General features: G+C 49.0%; 1 protein-coding gene across 2 annotated transcripts; it reads left to right on the top strand.

Moving 5' to 3' along the window:
• The first annotated feature begins 974 nt into the window (after window positions 1-974).
• LOC125917822 (protein spire homolog 2-like) lies at window positions 975-10,069 on the top strand. Of its 2 annotated transcripts, none has more exons than XM_049623920.1 (4): window positions 975-1,128; window positions 4,370-4,504; window positions 4,634-4,701; window positions 9,836-10,069. In XM_049623920.1, the coding sequence occupies exons 2-4, from the start codon at window positions 4,418-4,420 to the stop codon at window positions 9,903-9,905; spliced, it is 225 nt and encodes a 74-aa protein (XP_049479877.1). In that variant the 5' UTR covers window positions 975-1,128; window positions 4,370-4,417; the 3' UTR covers window positions 9,906-10,069. The 2 variants fall into 2 exon arrangements, 1 of the variants encoding a protein (XP_049479877.1); XR_007456306.1 differs by lacking the exon at window positions 9,836-10,069 and adding an exon at window positions 5,072-9,822 and having other exon boundaries at window positions 976-1,128.
• Window positions 10,070-10,885: the final 816 nt, after the last annotated feature.

The following is a 10,885-nucleotide window of genomic DNA, read 5'->3' as shown; positions in this document are numbered from 1 at the left end:
GATGGATGGATAGATGGATGGATGATGGGTAGATGAATATATAGATGATAGATGGGTGGGTAGATGAATGACAGGGATAATGGACAATGATGGATGATGGGTCAATGATGGATGGATAGATGGATGACAGAAGATGGATAGGTGGATTATGGATGGATTATGGGTGGATTGATGGATGGTGGATGGATGGATGATGGATGATGATGGATGGATGGATGGATAGACAAATAGCTAGGTGGACAGATAGATGATTGACAGATCCTTCTAGTCTTTTTTTTTTCTGATCAGTGAAAACTTGTCTGCAGTGAACCAGATGGGTCGTGCCACACACACCACTCTAGAACCTGACTTGTCACCTTGTTTCCCTGCTCAGCACAGAGGACAGAAAAATCCTACTGGCCACAAAGGGTCAGTTCGTCCCACTGTTGTAGGGCTGTGCTCCACAACGTGCTGACGGGACATGGGGTTGTCTTCCCCCATCCACTGTTTCCTACTATACGTGGCCAGGCCACCCTTTCTGCTCTCAGCGTTATCTTGAGCCACCCTGTTCTCTTGCCAGCCTCAAGGTGGTCCAGCTTGGTAGCTGATGCACTTTCTGGAGTGAAGAGGTCCAGGCCAGGCCAATTCCATACTTCACTGTCCTTGTCCCCCCACAAGTGTCCTGAAGACTCAGAGCTGCCTCTCAGGTCCTGCTCCACCCCTCTCTGCATGAAGTGCAGTGAGTGGCACTAGTGACGTCTTCCTGCATGACTGCTGCCATCTGCCTTCACTTTTGGCGGCCATGCGGCTCCTGATGTTGGCTCGTTCACCGGGATAAGATATGGGGCCCCTGCAGGTGTCCCTTGAGCCTGCCACACTGACTTGCTCTCTACATGACCTTCTCCTTGATTACCGCCCCCATGGCCCCCTACTGCTTGACCAGCCGTCTCCATCACCCCCTGGGCACAGCCCTCCCACACAGTGTCTGCCTGGTTGTCCTGACAGGGCTCCTGTGCTCTTACTCTAGGTTCCTTCCCTGTAAGTGTCCAGGTCCAGCCTGACCCTAGCTCTCTACCACACAGTGACCTGGGCTCAGCAGAGGACCGGCCGGAGGCTTCTGCAGCCCCAGACACCAATCATCTGTGGCTGGTGAGTGATGGAGGCATTGTTGTCCAGGGTGCTGGGTGGGGGCGCCTCTTGGGCCCTTATCCTCACCTCTCCCCTGGACAGGGCCCAGCAGCGGTGGGGCAGTTCCTTCCGTGGGTGTGGCTAGGTCTGCTCCAGAACCACCAAATCTGAGGTTGGTCTTTGCTGCTCCCTTCTGGGACTTCTGGGAACTGCAGCCCCAAGGCCAAAGAAAGGACCTTGCTAAGGAGACTGGGGACATCTGAAGTTCTTAGTTCCCTGTGGGGGTTAGGACAGATGGGAGACTGGAGCTCTGTGCCCGAAGGCAGCTAGATGTGACAGCATCTTATAGGGTCATGATTCTGGCACTACGCTGCTTACTCTCTGCATCTGGGCTTTCTCAGCGTTGGGTTTTATCTGACTTGTAACTGGGAGGAGCTAACACCTGCTGGTATTTTGAGTCCCGCCCCCCATCCTTGGACCTGAGCCTTGGCGTATGCTTTCATCAGAGGGATGACAAGTGAAGTGCCTGGTGAGCACAGGGCATCCGGATGTCAGCAATGTCGTTACCATCATTTCCTTGAAGTTTTGTCAAGAGGCTTACATGAGAACACACGTTAAAATTGCCTTGAAAAGTGCCCTAAAATTATAAGGTAGTGTTACCACTGATACTCCCCAACCAAGTTCTGTATCATCTACTGCTGCATTAAAAATTACCCCAAAACTTAAAACTGTAAACAACAAACACTTATTATCTCACAGAGCTTCTGAGGGTTAGAAATCCAGAAGTGGCTCGGCTGGGCGGCCTGGTTCAGGGCCTCCCCGCAGGGGGCACTTGGAAGGTGGCTTCTCCTGTGGCTGTTGCCGGCAGGCCGAGCTTCCCCTGCACGTGGACCTCTTCACAGGGCTCTCGGGTGTCCTCACAGCATGGTGGCTGGCTTCCCCCAGAGCTGGAGGTCTGAGAAACAGCAAGGCAGAAGCCAGTGTCTTTACGACCAAGTCTCAGAAGTGACTCATTGTTATCTCCAGCTTTCTCTGTCCATTAGAAGTGAGTCGCTAAGTACATCCTCAGGGGAGGGGGATTAAGGCCCGCTTTTCTTTATTTTTTTTGTGGGAGGAACAAGGACCAAGTTTTTTACTTGCTCATTTCTTGCATTGGAAGCATTCCTTGACGACCTGCTTGGCCTGAGACTCTTTGCCGTAGTCCTTAACCACCACACAACTACAACCAACCACCGTACGGGGTTTTCCTGTCACTTTTACAGAGGCCGACCCACTCCCCTCGCTTCTTGTCGTCATCACCAGTAATTAGGTTGACCTGGTGCTCAGCACGAGGTGCCTCCACCGCGTGGACACTCAGAGATGGGTGTGGTCCTCGTGTAAGGCTTTGGCAGCTCCTCAGAGTCCACTTGCTGGGCCACCATGGGTGAGGGCGGTCTTCACCCCCTCTTGGAAAGCAGCGATGCCTCCCTCGGCCATGGCGGTGGGTACGGGTGGGGCTGAATCGTGATGCACTCAAGCCCCTGCTTAACTCAGGGCGGCAGGGAAAGAGGAAGGCCACTTCTTGAAGGGAAGTCAAGGAATTGGGGGACACGTATGTATTCCTTTAATTAAGTATTCAGGGTGGGGAGGCCCATTTTAAAATGGCAAGTCCCATAAGTGTATTTTTTTTTAAGTTTATTTCTTTATTCTGAGAGAGAGAGAGAGAGAGAGAGAGATCACAAGCAGGGAGGGGCAGAGAGAGAGGGAGAGAGAATCCCAAGCAGGCTCCACGTCGTCAGCATGGAGCCTGACATGGAGCTTGAATCCACGGACCGTGAGATCATGACCTGAGCCGAAACCAAGAGTCGGACATTTAACTAACTGAGCCACCAAGGCACCCCCCATAAGTGTACTCTTTTTTTATTTTTTAACGTTTATTCATTTTTGAGAGACAGAGAGAGACAGAGCATGAGCGGGGAAGGGGCAGAGAGAGGGAGACGCAGAATCTGAAACCGGCTCCAGGCTCTGAGCCGTCAGCACAGAGCCCAACGCGGGGCTCGAACCCACGGACTGTGAGATCATGACCTGAGCTGAAGTCGGACGCTTACCCAACTGAGCCCCCCAGGTGCTCCACTCTTACTTTTTTAAATGTTTATTTATTTTTGAGAGAGAGAGAGTACATGAAGGAGGGGCAGAGAGAGAGAGAGAGAGAGAGAGAGAGAGAGAGAGAGACAGAGGATCCAAAGCGGGCTCCCTGCTGACAACAGAGCCTGACACGGGGCTCAAACCCATGAACCGTGAGATCATGGCCTGAGCCAAAGTCGGACGCTTAATTGACTGAGCCTCCCAGGCACCCCCTTAAGTGTCTTCTTGGCACAGATGTCAGGAGTGCTTTCTGAGACGTTTGGCTGTCAGACCTCATGTAACCTCCACACCCATCTCTGCCCTGAACACGTACTCATGGCCAATCTGATGAGCAACCTGCTGGTCTCCGCTCCCAACAGGAGCAACCCTAAATAGGATAATCCACCAGCAATGTGAAAGAAACAAACCACGCATCCCAACCCCCATCTCTGTGGCCCCCTCGTGGGGGGCCACCCCTCATGATGCCTCATCTCCGGAGCTAATAATTTGGGGTGCCAGGCGTGGCGCTAAGGACTTTGTGTGTTATCTCAATGAAGCTGGAAGACACCCCACTTTATAGGAGAGGAGCTGAGCAACCCCTCCGGAGGGTGGGCAGAATGAGGCACGGTCACTGCGGTGGCCCAAAGGGGTAGGTGGCTGTGGCAGGCGGGACACGTACCACCTACAGATGGGCAGGCTTGGTGGTGAGCACCGAGTCAGGCAGCATGCAGGAGGCGCCTAGGGCCTTCAGCCGCCAGGGGAGAGAGAGCTCTGTGGTGAAGGGCTTCAGAAGGAGAGGAGGTGGGCCTGGGGCCTCTGGATGGTTGCGACCGGTGGTGGTGTGTGTTTGCAGGTGGGCAACGAGGTGGGAGGCAGATGTTTCTGGTCTGGAGAGCACCGTGAACAGAGGCGGGGATGCTAGAGGGATGTGGTCATCAGCAGGCTGGGTGCGGGCCGGGTGACAGGAGTAGCATGTGTGGGTCCCGGCAGTAGATGAGGTGAAGGCTGGGGTGTTTTAGGAAGTTGCTAGGTTTGGGTAGACTGAGGCCAGGAAGATTCCAGAGCCCTCAGAGAAGAGAGACCCTTATGGACAGACTCCTGAAAGGCCTCGTCCCTCAAGGCCTGAGGAGCACTGACCCATTGACCCTTTTATCCCCAGGAGTTCAGCCACCCCGCGGAGAGCCTTGCTCTGACCGTGGAGGAAGTGATGGATGTGCGCCGTGTGCTGGTCAAGGCTGAGATGGAGAAGTTCCTGCAGAACAAGGAGCTCGTCAGCAGTCTCAGGAAGGGGAAGGTGAGGTGGCCCGGACCCAGCTGCTCCCTCAGCAGGCAGGAGCCCTGGGTTGAGGGCGGGCCAGGCAGCCTGGACCCTGGATTGCTCCCTCACCACGCAGGACTAACTCATCTGGTCCTTTGCTTACAGATTTGTTGCTGTTGCCGAGCCAAGTTCCCGCTGTTCTCCTGGCCACCCACCTGTCTCTTTTGCAAGAGGTAAGCCTGTGTAAGCACCTTGGCTGTGAGTAACACGGGAGGAGCAGTAAGGTTTCTAAGCCAGCACTGTCCGGTAGAATTTCCTGTGATTGTGGGGATGTTTCTTCATGCACTGTGGCTAGTGCAACTACAGAACGTTAATTTCTCATTTTTAAGTTCATGTTAATAGCTAAGGGGCTTCCCTTTTCAGCCAAGGTAGGGTAACAGGCATCAGAACAGGCACCTTCCACCTGAAACAACCAAAAATACCCATAAAAAGTAAAAAACCCAAAGAACAGGAAACAACGGTTTTCAAGATATTGACTATCGGGCAACAGCAGGAAGGAGACAGGTGAGCCCAAGGATGGCCTCAATTGCCTGGAGTTTCTAGGTCACAGCCCAGAGGCCACTCAGCTCCTTGACTGGAGGCAGTAAAGCCGAGAAGCCAGAGGGACCAAGGCAGCCAGAGGTCTTAGTGCAGATTTCCAGCCGGGGGAGAGCTGTCCCCAGGGCAAGCCTCGGGCCTGCAGGAGATTGTCCTGGAGTGTTCAGTAGGGGACCAATCAGCACATACAAGGAAAGGAAGCTCCTGAAGGCTGGGAAAGAATCATCCTGAAGCAGGTACTGGCAGACTCCGGCCCCCAGGCCAAATCTGGCCTACTACTTGCCTTGTGAATAAAGTTTTATTGGAACAAAGCCACACCCATTTGTTTATTATTCATTTAGCCATATCCAAAATGTTTGCTCTGTGACCCTTTACAGAAAAAGTGTACTGACCCTGTGCTAAAGCTTTCAAGGAACAGTACTAGGAATAGTGTGTGTTCCCACCAGCCATGGTGGAAATGTTGTAATTCACGAACCATTGAAAGTCTTGTTCCACTAGTGGGGAATAAGTGCCCCCAGACTGAGCATTGTTCCAGACCTAAAAGTTCATAAAAGCAAGACTTGGAAATAGTTTGGAAAGGACCAAACTATTCCTAACTATCTTATCTAGCACTCAGCAAGAGAAAATGTCTAGCATCCAAAGATTATCAGGCATGTCAAGAAGCAAGAAAATACGACCCATGATAGAAAAATCAGTCAAAATTGCCCAGAACTGGGGCACCTGGGTGGCTCAGTTGGTTGAGCATCCGACTCTTGATTTCAGCTCAGGTTGTGATCTCACAGTTTATGGGATCCAGCCCTGCACTGGGCTCCGTGCTGAGTGTGGAGCTTGGTTGGGATTCTCTCTCTCCCCCGCTGCCCCTCCCTTCCTTGCTCACATGCACGTATATGCTCACTCTCTCTCACTATTTAAAAAAAAAAAAAGAAAGAAAAGAAAAAAGAAAGACTCCCGGAACTGACACAGACATTCGAATTAGCAGTTCTGAAGTTCTAAGCTATTTCATATGTTCAAAAAGTTAGAGGCATGAAAGATAAAAAGACACAAAGTTCTAGACCTGGAACTAGAATGTTTGGATGAACGTTTGGAATTACACTGGATTGAACATCCAGAAGAATGTGCAGAAGAAAACATTAGTGAACTCAAAGACCAAGCAATAGAAACCACCTAAAATGAAAACACTGAGAGAAAATGTTATTTTTTTTTTTTTAGAATGTTTAAAAAGTTTTACTTATTTAAGTAATCTCTACACCCAACGTGGGGCTCAAACTCACGACCACAAGATCAAGAGTCCCATCCTTTAACGACTGAGCCAGCCAGGCGCTCCAGAGAAAAAATAACTTAAAAAGTGAAAATGGTCTCAGTGACCTGTGGGTTAATGTTAAGCCTAATATAGATGTAATTAAAGTCCCCAAAGAAAAAGGGGGGGGGGGACAGAAAAAGTATTTGAAGAAATAATAGCTTAAAAAGTTTTCCAAATTTGATGAAAAATATAAACTTACAAGAAACTTAATCCCAAGCATGAGAAACATGAATAAAATCATATCAAGCCATATATTAATCAAATTGATTAAAAACCAGTAATAAAGAGAATTTCTTAAAATCAGCCAGCAAATAAAGACTTCTCACTGAGATAACGTGAGCAAGAGGAGAGTAAACCAGCGTTTCTGATGGACTGAAAAACTGTCAATCTAAAACCCTAAACCAAGAAAGAGTATGCTTCAAAGATAAAGACAAGGGACACCTGGGTGGCTCAGGTGGTTGTCTGACTCTTCATTTTAGCTCAGGTCGTGAGATGGAACCCAGCACGCTCAGCCTGGAGCCTGTTTGAGATTCTCTCTCCCTCTCCCTCTCTCTGCAGCACACAAGTGCGCTCTCTCTCTCTCTCTCTCTTTCTCAAATAAAACAGGGACACCTGGGTGACTCAGTCGATTGGGTATCTGATTTCAGCTCAGGTCATGATCTCGCGGTTCCTGGGTTTGAGCCCTGGGTCAGGCTCTGTGCTGATGGCTCAGAGCCTGGAGCCTGCTTCCGATTCTGTGTCTTCCTCTCTTTGCCCCTCACCTGCTCATGCTCTGTCTCTGTCTCAAAAATAAGTAAACTTAAAAAAAAAATAATAAAACAAACGAACAAGCAAAAACAAAGACACAAATAAAAACATATCCAGAAATACAAAAAACCAAAAGAATTCTTTACCAGTAGACCCACACTACAATTTTCAACAAGGTCCTTCACATAGAAGGAAAATGATAGCAAATGGAAAGAGCGGGAGAGCACCAGAAACAGCAAGTACGAAGATGACATAGAAGAGTATTTTGTTATAACTTTTTACAAGGTAAATCAATATCTAGCACCCAACAGGGTGAAATTCAGTGCTTGGTATCCAATCGATGATTACCAGGCATGCCAAAAAATTAACAGCAAGGTACTGTAGGACTTGCATCTGTAAGAAGTATCATAACTGTAGCATTAAGGCCAAGGAGGGGATCAGAGGTATGCTATAGGAGACTTCTTGTGCTCTACGTGAAGTGGTAAGATATTATTGAAGGTAGAGTTAAGGAGTGTAGTGTACGTCTGAAAGCAACCACTAAAACAATAAAACAGAGGAATAGCGTGGAATCATAAAAAATAGTCGATTAATACAGGAGGCAGAAAGGAAAAGGGGACAAAGAACAAATAGGGCCAAAAGAAAACAAACAGCAAAACAACAGCCCTAAATTCCACTGTGTCATAATTACCTTAACTGTGAAAGGTCTAAACAATTGGACTAATAGGCCGTGTCCCAGATTGAGTGAAGAAAGCAAGACTGCTGCCTGCAAACATGCGCTTTATGTATGTATGTATGTACTTCTTTATGGATGTATGTGTGTATTTACATATTCATGTATGTATGTATTTATGCGCAGATGAGTGAGGGGCAGAGAGAGAATCCTAGGAGGGGCAGAGGGTGGAGGAGGGAGGGAGGTGGCGGAGAGAGAGAGAGAGAGAGAGAGAGAGAGAGAAGTGGGGCTCAAGCTCACCCAATGTGGGACTCAAACACACAAACCCTGAGATCATGACCTGAGCCAAGGTCAGATGCTTAACAACTGAGCCACCCAGGCACCTAAGACATGTACTTTACTTTTTTATTTATAAAAAAAATTTTTTTTAATGTTTATTTATTTTTGAGAGACAGAGTGTGAGCAGGAGAGGGGTAGGGAGAGAGGGAGACACAGGATCCGAAGCAGGTTCCAAGCTCCAAGCTGTCAGCACAGAGTCCGACTCAGGGCTCAAACTCACGAACCGTGAGATCATGACCAGAGCCGAAGTACAACGCTTAACGGACTGAGCCACCCAGGCGCCCCTAAGACATGTACTTTAAATAAAAAGGCAAAAGTTGGTTAGGAGAAGAATGGAGAAAGATATGCCATGCCAATACCAGTCAAAAGAAAGATGACATTTATATCAAAGTAGATGGCAAAAAACATTACTGGAGATAAAGGAGTCCCTTTCCTAACGACAGAGGGAGGAAATAACCCTTCTGAACATTTCATATACCTAACCAGAGATTCAAAATACATGCAGTAAATATCTGATAAAGTTGCAAGGCAAAATAGATAAATCCACACTTAAAGTGAGAGATTTCGATAGCCTTCTCTCAATAATTGGTAGGGCTTGTAAACAGAAAAAAACTAAGAAGATTTGAATGACACTGACAACCAACCTGATCTGCTATCCATAGAGCACTCCGCCAACCACAGCAGAGTGTACATGCTTCTTATGTGCACGAGGGATATTTACCAAAATACACCATATTCTGGGTCAGAAAACAAGTCTCAAAAACGTGGAAGGATTCAAGTCATGGAAAGTAAGTTTCCTGACCGCAGTGAAATCAAATATAATTAACCTAGAGTTTTCTTGGTGGCAAAACCATTATGAGACATCCATGTAAGACAGCACAGTCCCTTGCTTTAAAAAAATGAACTTGAGGGGCGCCCGGGTGGCTCAGTCGGTTAAGCGTCCGACTTCAGCTCAGGTCACGATCTCGCAGTCCGTGAGTTCGAGCCCCGCATCGGACTCTGGGCTGATGGCTCAGAGCCTGGAGCCTGCTTCCGATTCTGTGTCTCCCTCTCTCTCTGCCCCTCCCCCGTTCATGTTCTGTCTCTCTCTGTCTCAAAAATAAATAAAAACGTTAAAAAAATTAAAAAATGAACTTGGACCATCTGTCCTAATGCAGAGAAGAGCCCCAGGTGTATCTTTATAGAATAGTATGCATAACACCCCACTTCATTTATTTTTGTTTTATTTTAAGCGTGTATCTTTGTCCGTCATACTTAGATCTAGAGAAGGGGAAACGCGTCACCAGGGTCTGCCACTGAGGGTGGGCTTTACGATTTGCAGTCACGGCTCTCTCTAGTGTCTGAACTTGTACAGGAAGGCATTTGTGTTTTAAGTCAGCAGTGGGGATTCAAAAGATGTCAATCACTGCTTAATACTGACTGCTCGGGGCACCTCTGGCTCAGATGGTGCCTCTGTGGCAGGAGGCGTCAGGCACATGCAAGTGCAGAGGGCGTGAGAAAGCTCCAGACCGAAATGTTTCAGAGAAAAAGCCAGCTGTGAGGGGCAGAAATATTTTGGATGCAGCCTAAGTAAAAAGAAAAGATTTGGGGGGTAAAACACGTAAAGCACTGAGGTAACTGGTCTCTAGCAGAAGGGCGGGCAGTTTGCCTGGTGGGAATGGTCTGTCTGTGGCTTCTTCACTGCTGACCCCGCGTCCCTCTTCTTTCCCTCCAGGGCTGTCTGCACTTCCTGCAGCATAAAGGTGAGGATCGTCTGGGGTCTGAGCGAAGCCCCAGGTATCTGAGGTGTCCTGTGGTTGACTTGGCTTGTCCAGGAGGGCAGAGCCGGGGGACAGAGGCTCTGCTGTCTCCTGTTGGCCGGTCAGACGTGCACCAGTCACTTCGTCTATCTCCTTCCTCCACACAAGACCCATCCCTACAGTTTCCAAGACTGTAGTTTTTAAAGACCCTTGTAGGTGGTTTTTTATTTTTTTTAAACGTTCCATGTTAGCAGGCTACTGCCAAGAAAAACCCTTCATTTTCCCTCTAAGACTCCTACCTTCTTTTATTTTTAAAAAGTTTAATGTTTATTTATTTTTGAGAGAGACAGAGCAAGCAGGGGAGGGACAGAGAGAGAGGGAGACACAGAATCTGAAGGAGGCTCCAGGTTCTGAGCCGTCAGCACAGAGCCTGACATGGGGCTTGAGCTCATGAACCGAGAAATCAGGACCTGAGCCGAAGTCGGATGCTTAACTGACTGAGCCACCGAGGTGCCCCTGGACTCTTACCTTCTGACGCTACATCTTCCCTGAGTGTTTCTGGAAAGGTTCTTTGTAGCAGTCTGGGCACGTCTGCGTATATGGAGGTGTGCAAACGTAGAAGGGTAGTCACACTTCGAACTCTGTCACCCCACCACACCTCCGCCTAGAAACCATGGCTTGCTGGAAAAGGGTTTTACCACCAGTTTTCAAACCCTTTGTGTTTTGTGGTTTCAGCACTGGGCAACCTCCAACTCATCAAGTATCTACTGCATGCAGGGCATGCTGGCGGGCCCTCTGGGTACGCCTGTCTGGATGAGCAGCGTGTGGTTGGGTGTGGGGAACAAGTGAGGAGACACATGCCTCCAGGTGGCCGGCATGGGGTGGGCATCCAGAGAGCACACACGGTCACAACGGCACCCTGCAGACACTCCCCTGCCGCTCCACAGGCCCAGAGCAGGCAGCTGTTCGTGTGTGTGCGCGCGTGCGCGCCCGCGTGCACGCCTGTGCCCCTCGCCATCTCTGTT

This window comes from Panthera uncia, unplaced genomic scaffold, assembly GCF_023721935.1.
Source record: "Panthera uncia isolate 11264 unplaced genomic scaffold, Puncia_PCG_1.0 HiC_scaffold_2508, whole genome shotgun sequence".
Classification (NCBI taxonomy): domain Eukaryota; kingdom Metazoa; phylum Chordata; class Mammalia; order Carnivora; family Felidae; genus Panthera; species Panthera uncia.
This window is presented reverse-complemented; position numbering and strand designations above follow the sequence as displayed.

Excerpts from the sequence above, each read along its gene's own strand:
- LOC125917822 (XM_049623920.1), top strand. The coding sequence starts at position 4,418 with ATGGATGTGCGCCGTGTGCTGGTCAAGGCTGAGATGGAGAAGTTCCTG. Across the intron at positions 4,505-4,633 it reads GCAGTCTCAGGAAGGGGAAG|ATTTGTTGCTGTTGCCGAGC; the intron begins GTGAGGTGGCCC and ends CTTTGCTTACAG. Across the intron at positions 4,702-9,835 it reads ACCTGTCTCTTTTGCAAGAG|GGCTGTCTGCACTTCCTGCA; the intron begins GTAAGCCTGTGT and ends CTTTCCCTCCAG.